The 18,883-nt window shown below is 45.6% G+C and overlaps 1 protein-coding gene across 2 annotated transcripts in view; it reads left to right on the forward strand.

Annotated features, from left to right (window-relative positions):
- The window catches only part of ankrd10a (ankyrin repeat domain 10a), a 62,812-nt gene extending 49,894 nt beyond the window's left edge, over positions 1 to 12,918 (forward strand). The window contains exons 4-6 of one of the 2 annotated variants that reach the window (XM_069890400.1): positions 2,068 to 2,312; positions 3,617 to 3,712; positions 11,591 to 12,918. In XM_069890400.1, the coding sequence (XP_069746501.1) occupies positions 2,068 to 2,312; positions 3,617 to 3,712; positions 11,591 to 12,060 (811 nt within the window). In that variant the 3' untranslated portion in view covers positions 12,061 to 12,918. The remainder of the gene's footprint in view (positions 1 to 2,067; positions 2,313 to 3,616; positions 3,713 to 11,590) is intronic. The other variant, XM_069890401.1, reaches the window with a different exon arrangement.
- The last annotated feature ends 5,965 nt before the right edge of the window (positions 12,919 to 18,883 follow it).

The raw sequence follows: 18,883 nt of genomic DNA on the forward strand, positions 1-18,883 counted from the left end.
ACTGTATCTTTTGATCATTTAAAACCAACATACATTGAGAACCTGCTGACTGACACCCACTAAACCAGCGAAGGCACAAGACCCCAGCCCTTCCTGTCAACTGCTGCCAACGCTTCAGTACAAGACCAGATCAGGTCGGACAATCAACCCACCAGACTGTTATGTGGGCTGGATCTCATTACTCGGAGGCTGGGGATGCCAGGGGCTGTCGCGGCTGCAGTGGGCTTTGTGTAGGGCCATTTGCCTCTGGTGACATAACAGAGGCAATGCTCAAGATTGAAAACATGCACGTGCAGACCACAGGATACAAGGACAGTGTCACGGTCCTGCGGGGAAGGAGCAAATCAGGCAGCGAGGGGACATGGCAGAGAGGAGCAGGTTGGGAGTGAGAGGGTATGGTGAAAATTGGAGAATAAAGGACACAGGATTTTGCTGAAACAAATGGTGTGAATTCTCTTTATTTGTGTGGTGAGAGTTTAGCAGTTCTTAAGTGACGAGGGGGAAGTGCCACATTGGCAGAGAGCTAACCTGCAAAAACTAGATCCTTCCTAAATGAGAGATTTGGATGATGGCAAAATAAGACGAATGAAGATGAGAAACTTGAGTCTTCACTATAGACAGTTCTTTGAAGGTGGTATAGGTAAGTGAATATGGTGGGGAGGAATTCTGAGGTGATGGATATTGAATAGTTTTTGCACAGTGGGAGCTACTGCTATCAGATTTTAACTGGACTACAATTGAAGGTTGAGAGAGGCAAGTGATGTATTTTACAGTTAGATGAGGAGCCAAATAATTTCTATGAGGCTGTAGTAGGCAATTGATATAATGGTTTCCATTATGAAGTTAAGTTAGTATTTGTTGCATGAAAGAAAGGAAAATAATTTTGTTAACACTTAGGAGGAGCACGTTTCAAAAGTATCCTATTCGGTAAGAAGTTGGGAGATAGCCAGATAGTTCCTGTTCATTTTATAAACCTAATTGCTGCCATGCTGGGGTAAGTGGAAGGATGGGTGCCTAAGATTTCCCTCTCTACAAACGCCCAACAGATGCTGGCGATCTAAAATCAAACAGAAAATGCTGGAAATACTCAGCAGATCAGGCCACGTCTGGAATGAGACAAAAGATTGTTAAGTTGAAGGGAGGGTTGGAGAGAAGGAACATTTCTGAGAAGGTAGAACTGGGATAATAAAGTGATAAACTGCATTCAAGGTTATCTTGTCAATGAGTGATCTGCATTGACTTTACTTAGAGTGCAAGGTTCTTGGACGCAAGGGGAATGGGGAAATCAGAGATCAGGTGGGAGTATGATCAAAGCAAGCAGTTATGTGAAAGGAATCACAGAGTTGATTGGCTTCCAAAAGACAGATCCTTGTAAGGAGCGAGGACATGCAACAATCTAAGCATTGTTTGCTTTACCTCTCTGCTGCACTTGATGTTTCCAGAAGCCATTAATATGTAATGTTACTCTGGAACTAGTGAGTAGGATGAAAATAAAAGCAGCTGAGGACATGATAGTAAGCAAAGGGAAAAGAAATGACAGAAAATTATTTGAAGTATTTAATTTTGAAGTGTTTCAAAATACATTTGTTGCAGCATTTCCAGTTTGAATATTTGAGCCAAGGAAAGTGTCACTGGTCTGAGCTCTCCCATTTTGTAAAAGCTGATGGTGTTAAACTTTTATGAATAGGCCTCAGTTGTTTAGAGATCAGAACTGAGAAATGCCAGAAATTTCTCACTTGAGTGAATAAAACAATTTTGTCTCAAACTACTTTTCTAAAAAAAAAGAGGTTGAATCTGCTAGCGATTGGTTACTTTGTTTAAAACCTGCTTCAGATACCTATGCTTGACGATAATAATTTCCAATTCAACAAAACTAATTTCAGAACCAAGTACAAATGCTCTAATGCTGTTATTGATAGATTATTTTAATATATTTACTTGTCATGCAATTTTTCATATCGCCTTCAACAAAGTGCCCAACTAATCTCTCCATATGTCTAGCTCTCTCCTGTGTTTGACATATTGGGGTAGGCTGGAATGTAATTGTCTTTATGTTGCTTTGTGCAGTTTAAGGAATGCCAATGGGTTGTCAGCAGCTCAGCTTGCCCTGGCTCAGGGGTTTCGTGAATGCTCCCAGTTCCTGTGCAGTGTGCAGAACCATCAGCTGAATGGTTTCTACACCAATGGCAGCGCCAGCGGCTTTTATTGGGATAACTTGGCCACAGGCGGACTAAATGGATACACAAGAACTAATCGCAAGAGAAGCCATGAAGAATCTGAGCACATGGGACTCAAGAAACCAAGAACTGAGGGTATGTACTTTTATCCATTTATTCATGGTATTTCTTTTCATAAAGCTCATATCAGATAGATTTTGTACTTGTTATCTCATGAAGGTTGCAGTCAGTAATCTGCTGAATAAAGGGAGGAACAAATAGGTGGCTCAAGTAGGTGGGGTTCTCCCCTTCCAGCAAGGAAGTTCAGTTCAAACACACAAATTCACTGCAGTTCAGCGGTGCTGAGAGAGTGTTGCTCTCCTGGCAATGTTATGTCTCAGAAAAGCTCTGTCCCCTCGGATTAATGATCCAAAGGCATTGTTTCATATGTATCGTGGGCCAATGTTTGTCACTCACTCAATATCATTTAAGCAGAATATCCCTGCTCTTTTGGGATCTAGATTTCACAGTTGCTACATTTTCAAGATTACCCTTCAAAGGTACATAAGTGATATCTTTCTTACTATATCAATCTAAAAACAAAATAGCAGGTATTGAACAAAGAGAATCAGAATTTAGCTTTCATCATTCTGATGGCCTCAGACAGTTATCCCTTACACATGGTGACAAAGGGTGCATCAGGAGTGACACTTGGAATATGGGGGTACTATGCTGGGAGTGACGGTGGGGAGAGTGGTGTATCATGTTGGGAATGATGGTGGGGAGAGGGCTGTACCATGCTGGGAGTGACAGTAGGGAGAGAGGTGTACAACACTGGGAGTAATGGTAGGGAGAGTGGTGTACAACACTGGGAGTGATGGTAGGGAGAGTGGTGTACCACACTGGGAGTGATGGTAGGGAGAGGGGAGTACCACGCTGGGAGTGGCGTTGTGGAGAGTGGTGTACCACGCTGGGAGTGGCGGTGGGGAGAGGGTTGTACCATACTGGGAGTGATGGTAGGGAGAGTGGTGTACCACACTGGAAGTGATGGTAGGGAGAGGGGTGTACCACGCTGGGAGTGGCGTTGTGGAGAGTGGTGTATCACGCTGGGAGTGACAGTGAGAAGAGGGGTGTACCACACTGGGAGTGATGGTAAGGAGAGTGGTATACCACACTGGGAGTGACAGTGGGGAGAGGGATGTTGTACAACATTCGGAGCAACCTTTGAGCCAGGAATACCGCACTTACAACGACAGCATAGACAGCCATGCTGTACTCAGAGTGACAAGCAATGCTCCACAGGTGACACAGACTGTGATGGGGCCCTGTGATAGCTGTGAATTTAGTTGGTGGTGTGGTTGCTGTTTTCGTATTCCTAGAGAACAGGTTTCAGGTCCTGCATCATCTTCGGAGCATGCTGATATGCTTGTGTGCTTATGGTCGATTCCTCCTCCTCTCAGCTCTAGGCATTGATGGCCTCCGAACAGCAGCAGACTGCATCGTCGATGACAACCGTGACAGCATTTGTACAGAATTGATGCCTCGTGCCATTTCAGGTGGGATTAGCGGATTCCCAGCTGAGACTGGCAACACTCAGATCACAATGGAGCCCACAGTTCAGGAGGCAGTGTCTCTTAGGGACCAAGAATTTGAAATCTTCACAGTCTCTCCCATGCAGACCCCATGTCGCTGTCTCAATAAATATGCCTATGACTTTTGATACCTTATGGTGGCAGAAGCTGTTTTCCCCCTGTGAGATTCATGACCCAGGCTGCCTTCTTATGACTCATTCTCACCTTTTGATCAGCGTCAGTGGGCAGCACTGATTGTGGAGCGGCTGGTGTTGGAAAGCCGCTCAGTGACTGGAGTACCTGGGTGCTCATTAATTACAGGTTTTCCTGCATGGGTTACGTGTACAAAGTATTTTTGTGAAAATCTGTTCTATCTTGATGTTATGTGTTTTTGCTTTGGTTAGAAGTTGGACCTCCCGTCAGATCCTCTGAACCACTCAATAGAGTAAAGAAGTGCAAGCAAATGTTTTCCCCTCAAACATTAATTTTGGTTACAGTTGATCTAGCTGTAACCTTATTCCTTTATATGAGATCTTCCTGTGCAACCTTGTCTGCTCTGTTTACTATGTTACAATAGTGACCATGTTTCACAAAAACTTCACTGCCTCTGTCCAAGCTGGGTGTTCTGAGGTTACAAAGGTGCTGTAGAAATGCAAGTCTTTTTTTTGTGATAGCCTTGGTTTATTTCCAAAAGGTTTTTTATAATAAATAGCATTTATACTTGTGTTGTTTTTTTTGTCTTTGATGCTGGTTTTGTCAAGGCAGTGACCCCCGGCCAGATAATCATTCTGTAAAAGCTTCTAACCATGCCTAGCCAGTACCAGCAGAGTGAAAGTGCCTTCATATCTGAGGAAGGTTTCTTTTTTCCTGTGATGGACTGTTGCTGCTTGTCCCCTCAAGCAATGATGAGATCGTTCCCATTAATCAGGCCCAGTCCAGTCCCATACAAAGGAAATCATGGGCTTAGCTTCCCAAGCCAACTTGAACAAGAAGTTGTGAAGCTCCAAATATTTTACCCCTACTGCTTCAGAAACCTACTGAACGTCACAGTTTATGTGAGTGTGAAAAGGCAGATTTGTGTTAACTTTGACCTTGGTCAAAACTAGTCTTATAATCTTGTTCAGTGAGTTTGCATGGGTCAGGGATTGACCTTGGTTTAATAAGTTACAGGCTTTCCTGCTGTGTCACGACAGATGCCTGTCTTGTGAAGTGAAATGTACACCATTTGAATTCACTATTATTGATGAGAGAAAAAAAAACAGCAGGTTAAGTCACATGAGACTGGATCAGCTGCAATGAATAACCCTTCGGGCTTTCTCTCAGCCACAAACACCACTTGTCTCATTCTTCTCTCACACACAGTCTCTTCCTTTTCTCGTATTCTTCCTCGGCAACTCTAAAGTTTCCTGGTGCTAATGTAAGGCATAAAATGTTTCTGACTCTTCAAATTCCTGCCTGACCTGAGTATTTGCTGTTTCTTTCTGTTTCTCTTTTTGAACACAGATCTTTGAATTAACCCTGGAGTCTCAGTATTGAGCTTATATCACTGAGTGTGTTACCACTGCTGGGCCACAGCCTTCACAATAGGTCCTCACCTGCCAAATCTACCTCAGACTCAAACGAGCTGGAGAATTTCAGCAGGTCACACAGCATCCATGGGATGTAAAGGGAAACCAATGTTTCAGTCCTGGGCCCTTCGCCTTTCCTGACAAAGGGCCCAGGACTGAAACATAGGTTATCCTTTACATCCCATGGATGCTGTGTGACCTGCCGAGTTTCTCCAGCTCATTTGTGTATTGCAGTTGATCTGTCATCTGCAAATTATCTTATTTAACTGCCACTGAGACTGAGCCCTGGTAATGGCAATGTCTTACCACGCCATGTTTCAGATACTCATCAGGTAACATTAAGAGGGTTGGAGGAATATAATGATTAAATGTTGTCGAACATATTGACAAAACCTAGAGAGGACAAGAGCTCTGTTGTAGATTGAACACTGACAATTCTGGCTTATTTATTCAGGAATGACCATTGTGTGAAACTAAACACTCCATTTTTACAGAATCATATTTGTTTGAAAGGTTGAATCTTTGTTCTAATTACATGTTTAATCATTCAATCCCATACCAATTCATCGATATTGGAACTCCACACTGATTTTGTAATCCAGACTTCTAACTACAGGAAAGGGGAGGCAATTATTGGGTGTGAATTAGAAGAATGTTTGTACAAAATGACAGAAGGAGGGCGACCAGATTGGGTGCTGAGAATTTCCTATCTGCAGCAAGCTAGTTGTAAGCCATCAAGAATTTATTTTCCAGCCATATTAATGTAGAACAGAAGAAGTGATTGAGGTGTGAGAACGGAGATGTTGAGAAGAGGCTCAGAACTCTGGATGAATTTTTTTTCCTGAGTTAGGAATATTCAATGTATTGTCTTGCGAAGGTGTGGAAGATAATTATAGAAAGTGTGAATGGTGGGGGGAAATGATGAAATAACCCTAAATTAAACACCAGCTGCGCTAAAGCACCTTAAATAGGCAGGCAAAAAGATGCCTGGTGGAGTATAATGAGAAAGTGAGGTTTTCCATTTTGTTGAGAATAATAAAAGAACAATGATAATTCAATAAACTCTTTCAATTTCAAATAATCATTGCTGAGCAAGCACAATCAACTTGAGCATACAATGCAAAGTGAGCAAGGTACTGCAGATAATTAGACATGGAATGCTGGCTTTTATTTCAACATGGATGCAGTATAAATGTAAAAACGTTTGTAGAGTGAGACCACGCCTAGAGCACCTATGATCTTTAACAAGAGATATATTTACCTTGGAGAAATTTCAGGAAAAGCCTACCAGATGGATTCTTGGAATTGTCCAGTAAGGAAATTGAGTAAAAGTGGGTTTCTGACATTTATAAGATTAGTTTTACTAAAATTTTAAATTCTGAGGCTGCTTGGCTGAATCGATGTGACAGTGCTTCTCCTGTTGGGAAAGTGCAGGACTGGTGGGAGGAGGGGGAGGTCACACTGTCACAGTAAGGATTTTCTCTCAGAGTTGTGAATCTTTGAGCCAGACACTGGGCAGGATCATCTTTGGAGTGTTCATGAATCGAGGGTTTGGGGACCAGGTTGATGAGTGGAGTTGAGGTCAAGCATCAGATCAATCAAGGTTTATTGAATGGTGCAGCTGGCTCCGGGAGTGATCTTTGTATTTCTTACGTGTAAATAATGTAAATTATCTTAGCTGTGTTTAACATGGCTGGACTTTAATGGTAAGAGCAGTTTGACAGGAGAAAGTAGAGCCAGTGACCCAGCCTGACCTGTGGATGGTACTCGGTGGATTTGATGTCCTTCTCTCAGAACAAATTGCTGCAAAGCAGACATGGTTTACCACAGCTCCAGGCTGTTGGGTTCAGGACAGGGATCAGTTCACTGCACATCAATGGATAGAATGTATTGTTTGTTTACATTCAATATCTGTTTATAGTTCTTTTATTTGTTTACATGTTAACGCTGTGTCTAGTTCATTTTTTTGTGCTACCAATTAGTGGTAATTCTTCAGGGCCCACAGGAAAAAGGAATCTCAGGGTTGATGTAATGTATGTACTCTGGCAATAAATGCGAAATCTGATCTGAAATCTGAGAAGCAAGGAAGTTCCTCTGGAAACCTCATTGATCAATTTCTTCAATCTTCATCACCTTTTCATTGTTGGATTTTACTTCTGAGTAAATACAGCAGTAGGTACGGAAACTTGGATCAGTTCAGATCAATCATTTGGAGCTGCCTTGAGGGAGACGATTAGTCTACTTGGCCTGACCCTGTGCAAATGTAAAAGAGAATCTTGGTCATTGGTCCTCACAAAAGACCTTTTACGCGGATGGCAGGCATGACGCCTGCTTGCCTCCAGTTGCATAGGGCCTGTACTCTGGACTTCCTTCCTGATATCTCTCTTTAACACCTGCTACTTTCTTGGAGTCAATTTGTCTTTGTCACTCCATGAAGTAGCTCAGGACATTGTATTGTTGAGAGTACTGATTTAAAAATACCTGTAGCTAAAAAAAACTCACAAGGGCAAAAACCAAAACTTCTAAAAGACCAGAGTAGAGATGATCTATTCCTTGACAGGAGTTCTTTGACAAATAATTCTTGCTGGCTGAATTGAATGATTCAGAAATGTTAAAGGATACAGATGTTGGTACTGTTAGTTCCACCTTAACCCTGCAGAATGTTGTGGCCAGTGCTTTCTGAAAGGGAACCACAGAAGGGTGCATGTCTTATGGTGGGCATCAAAGCAGACGTTGCCACTGATCCAGCTCACTGGCTCTACTTTTCCTCGACTCAAACTCATTTACACTTGAAGGTTTTCACTGTGAGGAAGATGTAGATTTTCAGAAATATTCACAGACCATTCAGCCCAGCCCTTCCCACCCAAGGTTAGACTAACCAAGATTATTCAAGTGAAACTCTTGAGAGCACAGAATGTTTGCTTTGTCAGCCTCTGAATGGGAAAATGAGCAGCAGGTACAGGACACCGATTTCTCAGCACAACCTGTTCAAAGTTCCTGACCATCATCAGGACTGCAAGACCACAGGAAGCAGTTTAAACAGAGCAGCTTCATGAGATGTCCCACAAGCAACAGACCCCAGCCATTGTTCGACAAAGAAACTGGTATTTATCCAGTAGGATCAGGTCTACACACAGAAGTACTTTCATGTCAGCCTGATGTCAATTGTTCCAAAATGAATAAGAAAACATTTCTTGACAATGATCAACACAAAACTTGAGACTGATGGCACCAAATTGCATGATTCTGGATAATAGGACTTTGTTGTGGTTGAAGATGAGCTGATACCAGGCCAGTCTTTGAAGGCATTTGAAAAGGTTTATTGCAATGTTTTAGATCAACGTTGTCTGAAGTATCATCAGTTACAGTGATGTTTCAAAGCAACACTTCAGAGGCACTATGTTCAATTTTACACCATAAATTTTGTTATAAATTAATACATATACACAGGAATTTACTAAAAGTATATGAATAAGGAAAAATTTATTTTCATGTACTAATACATGTCAACTTTGCCTTCACATAAAGAGGCACATGAACATTGCCATTCCTTTACAACGTGGGTTTCCCATCCCTTGAAGATCTTTATCCCTGTTTTCTCCCATTGGCCTTTGCTACTTCTCAGCTGCTACAAGCTGAGGTTCATTGGGCTTCCTTACTTGCCAACTGGCAGAATGGTTTGCATGGCGATTAGCGCAATGCTGTTACAGTGCCAGCACCCAGGTTCAAATCCGGCGCTGCCCTGTAAGGAGTTGGTACGTTCTCCTGCGTCTGTGTAAGTTTTCCACAGGGGCTTCGGTTTACTCCCACCCTTCCAAATGTCCAAAGGTTGTAGACCAGAAGGGCCTGTTACTGTGCTCCATGTCTAAATTTTAAATTTAACTTGCCTTCTGCTTCTTCTGCCATAGGATTAAGGGGTGACTGAGAACATAATCCTTTACCAAGATTCATAGACCTGGCCCATGTTACCTGAGGGTCAGTGCTGACTGGTTGGCTGATAGTGTTCCTTTCAGTCAAAACTTTCGGTCTACAAAGGATGTTACCTGGGCAGGGAAGAGCATTTGGCAAATATTTTTGTTCCAGATTCGTAGATTGTGTCTTCATATTTCCATGGAAAAACATTAGTTTGCTGTTGAAAAAGTCAACTCTGGTGAAGAAATCCAAGGAAATTATAGAACCAAAGTCAGATTGTTGATAATCACCAAACTAGCACTGACTGAGGGGAAGGGTCAGTTTTGGAGGTGTGGTGGGGGGGTTGTTCACAGTTAGTCTGCAATCAGGTGTCTTTCAAAGGATCAACAAAGCCTCAAGATTGTATGGTTCCAAAGCACAGAATATTTGTTCACCTTGAAATATGTGCCACTAATTCAGCTCTTCCCACAATCTTGTCCTGCTGCTGCTCTACACCTTCTGTTGCAACAATAAAAAAATCTCAATGCCACCCCAAATGTTCCAGTCCCTTCCTTTGGCATGTTGGATGATCTTTAATGTCCTTTATTCTGTTTTCTTTCCTGGCAGCTCCTGGCATTGGTGCCTGTGAGAGTTCTGCCCCCAAGTAGTGGGGAGATTGGAATTCTCTGTCCTGGGTCTGAATTGAAAACTGCCTGCATTCATCGCTTCCTTGCTGGGGTATTGGGAGCTGAATTTGGAGTCACCTTGCACACCCTGTGAAGGTTCTCTCCCCCCCACTCCTTTCTTGCTTCTGAAAATCTTCCCAGCCACAGACTCTGCCCTACTCCAGGGCGGTTCCCTGACTCCCTCCTCATTGGTTCAGGCAATGTCTTCAACCAGCATTAGATCTTCCTCCCTGTCCACGTCTCTCTCCATCAACCTGCACCTCCTGTAAGACAGTTGGGCTTTATTTGCATTTGAGGTTGGTACACATCTGATGCATCGCTGCATAAGCAAGGGGAGTAAGTGGGAGCAAAAGTTGTGGTCTGTGCTGGATTTGGTCGCCAATGACAGAGAGCAGGGATCTTCATACTTGAAGCCATTGCTCACCTTGTTTTAAGTGCATCCCTTCTTAAAACAACTCCTGCCTGTAGCCCAAATCCTGACCACCTTCTCTAACAATACATACCCTGGCTAGTTCCTCACCCACTCCTCGACCAATACCTCACCCCACCCCGACCTGCTCCTCACGCATGATGTCAACCAACACAGCACCCCACCCTGACCTGCTTTTCATCCTTCTCCACAACCATCAACCCACTCCTCGACCAGCACCTCACCCCAACCTGACCCACTCTTTAACCAACACCTCACCCCACCCTGACCCACTCCTTGCCCATTACCTCCACCAACACATCCCACCCAACCTGCTCCTCACGCATTACCGTGACCAACACCACCCCACCCTGACCTCTTCATCCTTCTCCACGACCATTAACCCACCCTGACCCACTCCTCAACCAACACCTCACCTCACCCCAACCTGCTCCTCACCCATTACCTCCACCAACACAACATCCCACCCCTACCTGCTCCTCAAGCATTACCGTGACCAACACCTCACCCCACCTTGCTCTTCATCCTTCTCCACGACCATCAACCCACCCCAACCTGCTCCTCACCCATTACCTCCACCAGCACAACACCCCATCCCAACCTGCTCCTCACTCATCATGTCAACCAACACAACACCCCACCCTGACCTGCTCTTCATCCTTCTCCAAGACCATCAACCCACCCCGACCCACTCCTCAACCAACACCTCACTCAACCCCAACCTGCTCTTCACCCAACACTTTGACCACTTCACTCAATGCCTGACCATCACTTCACCCAAAACCCCACCACTCCCAACCTCTAGCCCACCCAATACCTTGCCCAGCACCTCAGCCAACAACTGCCCCACCCCAGCTCCTGATTGCATTCACCCCATTAATGTCTAGATCCAGTTTCCTTCACAGCGCCACATTCCCTCGTTTGGTCTCTGTCTTTTAAATAAAAAATGTTAGTATTTTTGCCCAAGTCTCCACAAACCTTCCCATCAATGTCATTATTGAATTACTATGTGTGTACACTTTAACACGTGTGTCCATGACCTACCTGTGGCTTCACAAACTGCCCTTACCACCAACTCTGTTGTGATGTGGTGGGTTTGAGAGAGGATGGGTCTGACCCCCACTTGAGATCTCTAGTATCTCAGGCAGTTGTTTGTGGCCTGAGACCCTCTCCCCGAGCCCAACCCCATCCACCTGAAGTTGCCATCCTGTTCTGATCTCTGACCCAACCAAATGATGGTTGGATGCGGTCCTTAAAAGTAACATCTGGAATGTTCCCACTCTCCCAGGTCTGTATGTCAGCAACACTGCAGAAGGCTTCCGGTTCCTGGACAAGCCATTGACCAACCAAGTCTCCACCCATGGATTCGTGCACAGTTTCAGCTTCCCCCCAGGCCAAGTGAATGGAGTCAACGGCATCACTCACAGAACGACCACAGAATCGACAGGCGGCCTTGGTAATGGTCGAACCGCTACCTCCTTTCAGGAGACCCACCTGGCACCAGAGATGTGTGGAACTCTCCACCAGAATGGTAGCCCCAGCAGCTGTGTGACCATCAGGCCAGTGTGGGCCCCTCTCCCCATGGATGGGTTCTCTGATCATGACCCACTCCAGTATGGCCACTACCACGGCTTTGGAGACACAGCTGAGAGCATTCCCGACCTCAACAGTTACTTGGAGCACTCCAGCTCAGTGAAGGTGGAACAGAGCTACGACAATGCAGTCTGCAGCGCAGTTCACCTCTTCCACGGTTCATAGGGAGGGGCTAGCTATAGGTGGTGGGCTTAGTGCTTGGTGTCTCTGTAGCAGGCACACTTTTTGTTTCTCTTCCAGGAATATCAAAAAATGCTTTTAAGTTGGAGTCATGTTGCAATTAAAATGGTATTGTCTTCTTTATCTGGAACTCACAAGGAGCAGCCAGGGTGATTGAGAATTATTGTCAGTGTTTGGTATCCAATCAAATTGGTTCAGCAAAACCAGGAGGCAGCTTTTAAAAACGTAATGGCACTGTGATGGAGTTGGTCACTTGAGCTTGGTGAAGGTTCTGGGATATCTGGGTCAAAACCCTTCATCACTCTGGATGCAGGGCCTCAATGTTGACCATCCTCCCCCAACCCACAGGTGCTTCCTGACCCACTGAGTTCCTCCAGAAATTTGTTCTATGCCCCAGATTCCAGTGTCTTCCATCTCTCGTGTCTTCAACAATGTCTCCACCTTGGCATTACCATTGTATATCTGTGTGCTGGTTGGTACAACCTAATAACCATTGAACATCGATGTGTATTAAGGATTGTTGGTAACACTAATGTGTTGAAAGATGTATTCATTTAAAACAGCGTTGTTAACTCACTGCTTTTCAAAACTCGTTTTGATCCTGAGGTTAACCAGCTCTCTGCAGATCTTGGTTTTATCAGTGTTGGGTATCTCTGCCAATCGATGTTCTCTTTGTTTCTCCTCATGTATAAACCAAATTTAATTGTTATATTAGCATCTGAAGGAAAGTATTCACTTCCACCAGCATGTTACAACAATTTTTAAACCTGTACTCACTGCATGCTTCAGATTTCCCTGTTGATTCAGAAACTTTTTTTGTAAAACCATTGGTTTACAAAGGATTGAATAAAGTTTTTTTCACAATATTGTTTAAAAAAAAATCTGAGTCGTATTTTGTTTCGGCTGCCTGTCTGGTCTATCAGTCATCACCATTTTATTCATTTAACATTCACCTTCTCAGGGACACCAACTCAGAGGAATAGGATCTGGGCGCTGGATGGATTTCTCAGATAATTGGATGCTTTTGTCAGTGATGGGTTTCATTGACTGATCCCATGGCTGTCTTCACACACACACACATTCTCACACACACACACTCTCACACACACACCTAACATAATAGCAGCCAGGCATTTACTGCTGCCTTTCCTTCTGATGACTGCTTCCCCCACCCCAAACCTGGTCCAGAATGTACGGAACTGTTGGGTGTATGAAACAGACTGGCAGAGGAGGTGGTTGAGGCAGATATGTTTGCAATGTTTAAGATTGGACAAATACCTGGATAGGATGGGTTTAGGTGGGCTAAATGCAGGTAAGGTGGGACTAGTGTGGTGGGACATTTTGATCGACATGAGCAAATTGGGCTGAAGGGTCTGTTTCCACACCATATGACTCTAATAAGACAGATATGTTTCTGTGGAGCATGAGTAAGAGCACTCACTGGGTATGTGACTCATTAAATATACCCAGAGGTTGTGCTAGGACAGTGCTAAACTCAGCCCAGTGTTAAGGCCAGGTCCCAATGGCCAGGCCAGGGCAACCTATTCCTCTTTGATTTGCTTCTTCACTGTCTGCCTTCCATGTGTGAGGCTGAGAAAGGGTCAGAGGTTGGCTCTTGCCCTTTCACCTTGGAGAAGAGGCTTGGATTCATTTCTAACGTCTAAGAGAGTGGAGCTTGGCTTTAGTAATTAATGCCAATTTAAGTGAGACATGTTAACTTGGAGTCACTTTAGCCCATACCAGAGGATGTTATTTATTCTATGAACTCTGACCTTAAGATTGAATTTCCATCGTTCCCTGATCAATGTGGTTTCAAATTGGATTAATCTTCCCATAAGCAATACCCAAAGTTGCTGGAGAAACTCCACATCAATATGAAGTGAAAGGTGGCCGAAGTTTCAGGCCTGGGCCCTTCATCAGGAATAAAAACAACAGGCAGGTGTCAGAATAAAAAGCTGGGGGGGGGGGGGGGTGGGGGTGGGGGAGAGGAGTGAGGAACAGTAGGGGATACAGGTCATACACAGGTCGACCTGATTTATTTATTATTCCTGACCAAGGCTTATATTTGGATTTGGAGGTGGGACTGCCAGAGAATTGAACAGGGGTCTGTGTGGCTGCACAGACGGCGGAAGCAGTGGAGGCGAATCTGACTGAGAGGTGGGTTCATGTCGAGATGTTGATCACCTCTGGCTTCCTATAGATGCTGCATGACTCCACGTTTACACTCGACCCCCAGCGATTGCAAACTTCATCTTAGACTATAACATATAGAAGCAGCCCATCGGGTCTGCCCTGCCATTTAATCACGAGCAGATCCATTCCCCACTTTGCCCCACTGTCCGGCCTTCTCCCCATAACCTTTAATGCCCTGGCTAATCAGGAACCTATCAATCTGCCGTAAATAGACCCAATCGCCTGGCCTCCACAACCGCCTGTGGCAACAAATTTCCCTCCCTCGAGCTGAGGAAATGCCTCCGCATTGGACACCCTAAATCCTGAAGTTGTGCCCTCTTGTCCTAGACTCTCCCACCATGAGAAACAACCTTTTTACTCTGTTCGCTCCTTTCAACGTTTGAAATGTTTCAATGAGACTCCCTCCCCCCACCCCACCATTTCCTAAATTCCAATGAGTACAGGGCCAGAAACTCCTTTAAAGTCTGCGTGAGTTTACCAATGCCCTTGTTCCCCACATTAAGGTAGTGACAAAACTCGTCTGTGAAGCACCTTGGGGAGTGTTGAGATTGCGAATTGTGCCGACTTGGCGGGCGGCGCCACGGCACCAGTTGCCCCGCCTCCATCAGCTCCAGTGGGCGCTACGGGGCGCCGAGAGCAGCACAAGAGCAGCCTTTTAGGGGTGCTCCATGAAAGGGCAAATTCTTCTCCGCGACTTTAGCTGGCGTCGAGGCGGAGGCTCGACATGAACCCACCTCTCAGTCAGATTCGCCTCCACTGCTTCCGCCGTCTGTGCAGCCACACAGACCCCTGTTCAATTCTCTGGCAGTCCCACCTCCAAATCCAAACCTCCGCGCAATCAAGAAGCCCGAACCCCTTCTTGTCTTCAGCATCCTCTGGGATCCCGGTTCCAATACCTAGTGTCCAGCAGCCTCCCCAGCCCGGACTGGTCCCTCCCCCCGGTCGCAAGTCAGCCTGATCCCGCAGCCCCGGAGTTCCTCGCTGCTGTTCTCACCGTCTGCCACGCTCCTCGCAGTCGTCAATGAGCTGGGCTCAACAGGAGACCGGGTGCAGGGGACCAGGGCAGGTCGCGGCTATTTGATGTTGCAAATAAACCGGCAACAAAGGAATGGCGGGGCCGGTTCTACTGCGAATCGCGGTGGGAAAGATGCGGTCAGTAGTGCTTGAAGTGCAGTGGGTTTGGATGGAGTGGACTGCGGGAACCCAACCGGTCGAGGAATTCCCTCCGCAGGACCCAAAACCAGGCACCGAAGGGTTTTAAAGGAAAATGCAGCAGAGATAACAAACAGTCCAATTGGTCGAAGGTTTTCAAGCCCCCGTCGTGTTTTGCGAGGGAAACTGCAAATGTTAATTCCCTCTCCAGCGCTTTTAGCCCTGGTTCACACTGTCCCCGGGAGACCCTCTCCTCGCTCCGCCGCCAATGTGGAAAGGATTCGAATTCGACCGAAAATCCCAGGCACTGCAAAGCATGTCCGCATGAAAGAATCAGGCATTTAAATCACTCGGTCGAAAGTCCTTCTGTGGACACTGCTGCAAAGCTGCCCCCTCAATAGCCCTCCGACTGGGACGCCAAGACCTTCTTTAAGCCTCTCCACCTCTGCCTTTTTCAGTCCGTCCCGTTTGTTTTCCCCTGATATAAAACGTCAAAAGACCGCATGTCGCGACATTGCTCCAGTTGTTGGTCCCTGTCTTCGGTCCGGCCAGATTCCACGCTTCACACGTTTGGACCCCATGTGATTTTATGCACGTTGGATTCTCCCCTGATCCTGTCTTGTAAAACTCTGGGAACATTCGGGCCAATTTCTGCTGGGACTGTGGAGCTTGGTATCAGTTCACTCCAATGACGACTCCACAGACAAGGATCCGTTTCAAGTGCTCCCTGAAGCAGAGGGGAGATGTGTGCCAGATTTACCAAAATAAACAGGGTTAAACAGCAAATTCTGCAGCCGCTGCCATTGCAGTGCAATTCATGACATGCTGGAGAAGCGACGATCTGCTTCCTCTCTCGGGGTTGAGTTACAGGGAAAGGTTGAGCAGGCTGGGACTTCATTCCCTGGGGCGTAGGGGTGATTTCATAAAGGTTTTCAAAATTATAAGGGGGACAGATTGAGTCAATATGGATAGGCTTTTTCCATTGAGGGGGGGGGAGATTCAAAAAGAGGGCATGGATTGCGAGTAGAAGGGGAAAAGTTTAGGGGAAACATGAGGGTGTTGGAGGTGTGGAATGAACTTCTGGCAGTGGTGGTAGAAGTGATTGATGTTAACATTCAAGGATAGGTTGGATAGGTATATGTTCGGGAGAGGTGTGAAGGGTTACGGGCCGAATGCAGGCCAGTGGGACTAAGTGGGAGAAATTGTTTGGCATGGACTGGAAGGACCGAACTGACCTCTGTGTGGTTGAAGTGGAGCGTGGCTGCCACCTCGTGTCAGAGTGCAGTACTCTACTTGCATTGGGTTTCTGCTCCTTGCTAATTAATTCAAAGCCAAGAGAAAGTTGGACGCTATTTAATCATCAGCTGGCCTCGAATGAGTCCAGCGGTAATAAATCGCATTTATCTGTGTGTTTTGAGGCAGAATTCTCTGATTGTTCCCCCAAACAATGGTTGAACAGAAAGCCCGTTCAGCGGAGCTTCAGATCCAACTTCAAACGTGCACCAACAATGCACGCACTGCTGATATCGCCAGCCACATATCCCTGCCTCTGAAGATGCCCCATCTCACCCCGTTCTCATCTCCAGTCCACCCACATCTCTGGCCACTGCTGCACGCCCGTCACTCCCGTCCTTATCGATCTACATCAGTCTGTGCACTTCCATTTCAAAACTCCTAGCTCAATTTTCCAATTTTTTTCGCAGCTTCTTTGTCCAGTCAAAGGTTTAGTTACTTCTCCCAGGAGTTCTGCAATTACCTTGGCATATTTCTTTAACTGACAACGGCTGTGTGCGAGGCATTCAAATCCCTCAATTTCCATTTCCACCACCTACCACTTTATCCCACCATCAGACACATTTTCCCCTCTCCATCTTCCGCGAGGACCTCTCCCACAGAGACCCCCTCATCCACTGCTCCCTCCCTTCAATTGTCCCCTTGGAACCTAACCCTGTAATCACAAGAAATGCACCTACACCTCCTCCCTCACCTCCATTCAAGGCCCCAAATAGTCCTTCCAAATGAAGCATCACTTCACCTGTGAATCTACATGTGTCATCTACTGCATCAGGTGCTTCCACTGTGGCCTCCTCTAAATTGGAGAGACTGGATGCACACTGAGAGATCGCTTCATTGAGCAGATTCAGATTTGGATTTATTGTCAGTCACATACAAGCCTGAGATTCTTTTTCCTGCAGGCGAGGCAGAACTATCATTTGGTGAGACTTCATTTGGAGAACTGTGTGCAGTTTTGGGCCCCCTATCAGAGAAAGGATGTGATGTTGTTGGAGAGGGTGCAGAGGAGATTTACTAGGATGATTTCCAGAATGCAAGGGCTAACGTACGAGGAGCGTTGGGCAACTCTTGGGATGTATTCATTGGAGTATAGGAGTATGAGAGGAGATCTCATAGAGGCTTTTCGCATTTTATCTAAACCTTTCTAGATAGGGTGGATGTGGGTAAGGTGGGTGAATTGTGGACAAGGGGGTCAAAGTCTGAAAATTAGAGGTTATCCATATAAAACAGAGATTAGGAAGAACCTCTTCAGCCAGAGGGTCGTGGATCTGTGGAACTCACTGCCACATTCAGCAGTGGAAGCCAGATCACTGGGAGTACTTAAGCAAGAAATAGACAAGTATCTCATTAGTGAGGGCATCAAGGTATATAGGGGAAAGGCCAGAAATTGGAACTAGTGTAGAGTGGCTTAGTGTAGATTTACGGAACAGACTCCATGGGCCTAGTGGCCTGCTTCTGTTCCTTTATCTCGTCTTGTCTTGTCTTATTGGCACTGCAAAAAAAAACCTGACTCAACGTATGCATACAAACAAATGAAGAAATGTAAATAAACTGTGCAACACAGAGAGGAAAAAAATCAATAAAGTTCACAAGTCAGAGTCCTTAAATTATTCCCTGATTGAGTTTGTGGTTGAGGAGTCTGATGGTGGATGGGTAGCAGCTGTTCCTGAACCTGGTGGTGCAAGACTTGTGGCACCTGCACCTCTTTCCTGATCAGCAGCGAGAACAGAGCGTGTGCTGGGTGGTGAGGGTCTTTGATGATTGCTGCTGCTCTTTTACGGCAGCATTCCCTGTAGATGTTCTCAATGGTGGGGAGGGTTTTGCCTATGATGTCCTCAGCTGTGTCCACTATCCTTGCAGGGATTTTCACCAGGAGGTATTGGGGTCCCCATACCAGACTGTGATCAGCCAGTCAGCACACCTTAGAAATTTGACAGAGTCTCCGATGTTGTACCAAACCTCCGCAAACTCCTGAGGACATAGAGTTGCTGATGAGCTTTCTTCATTATGCCATTTGTGTGCTGGGTCCAGGAAAGATCCTCCAGGGATAATGACTCACATCCCTCAATGATCACTGGATCGTACACCTCTGGTTTTCACTTCCTGAAGTCAACAATCAGCTCCTTGATTTTGGTGGCACTGAGTGCGAGGTCATTGTTGGTGCACCATT

The sequence above is a fragment of the Narcine bancroftii genome, chromosome 7, assembly GCF_036971445.1.
Source record: "Narcine bancroftii isolate sNarBan1 chromosome 7, sNarBan1.hap1, whole genome shotgun sequence".
Taxonomy (NCBI): domain Eukaryota; kingdom Metazoa; phylum Chordata; class Chondrichthyes; order Torpediniformes; family Narcinidae; genus Narcine; species Narcine bancroftii.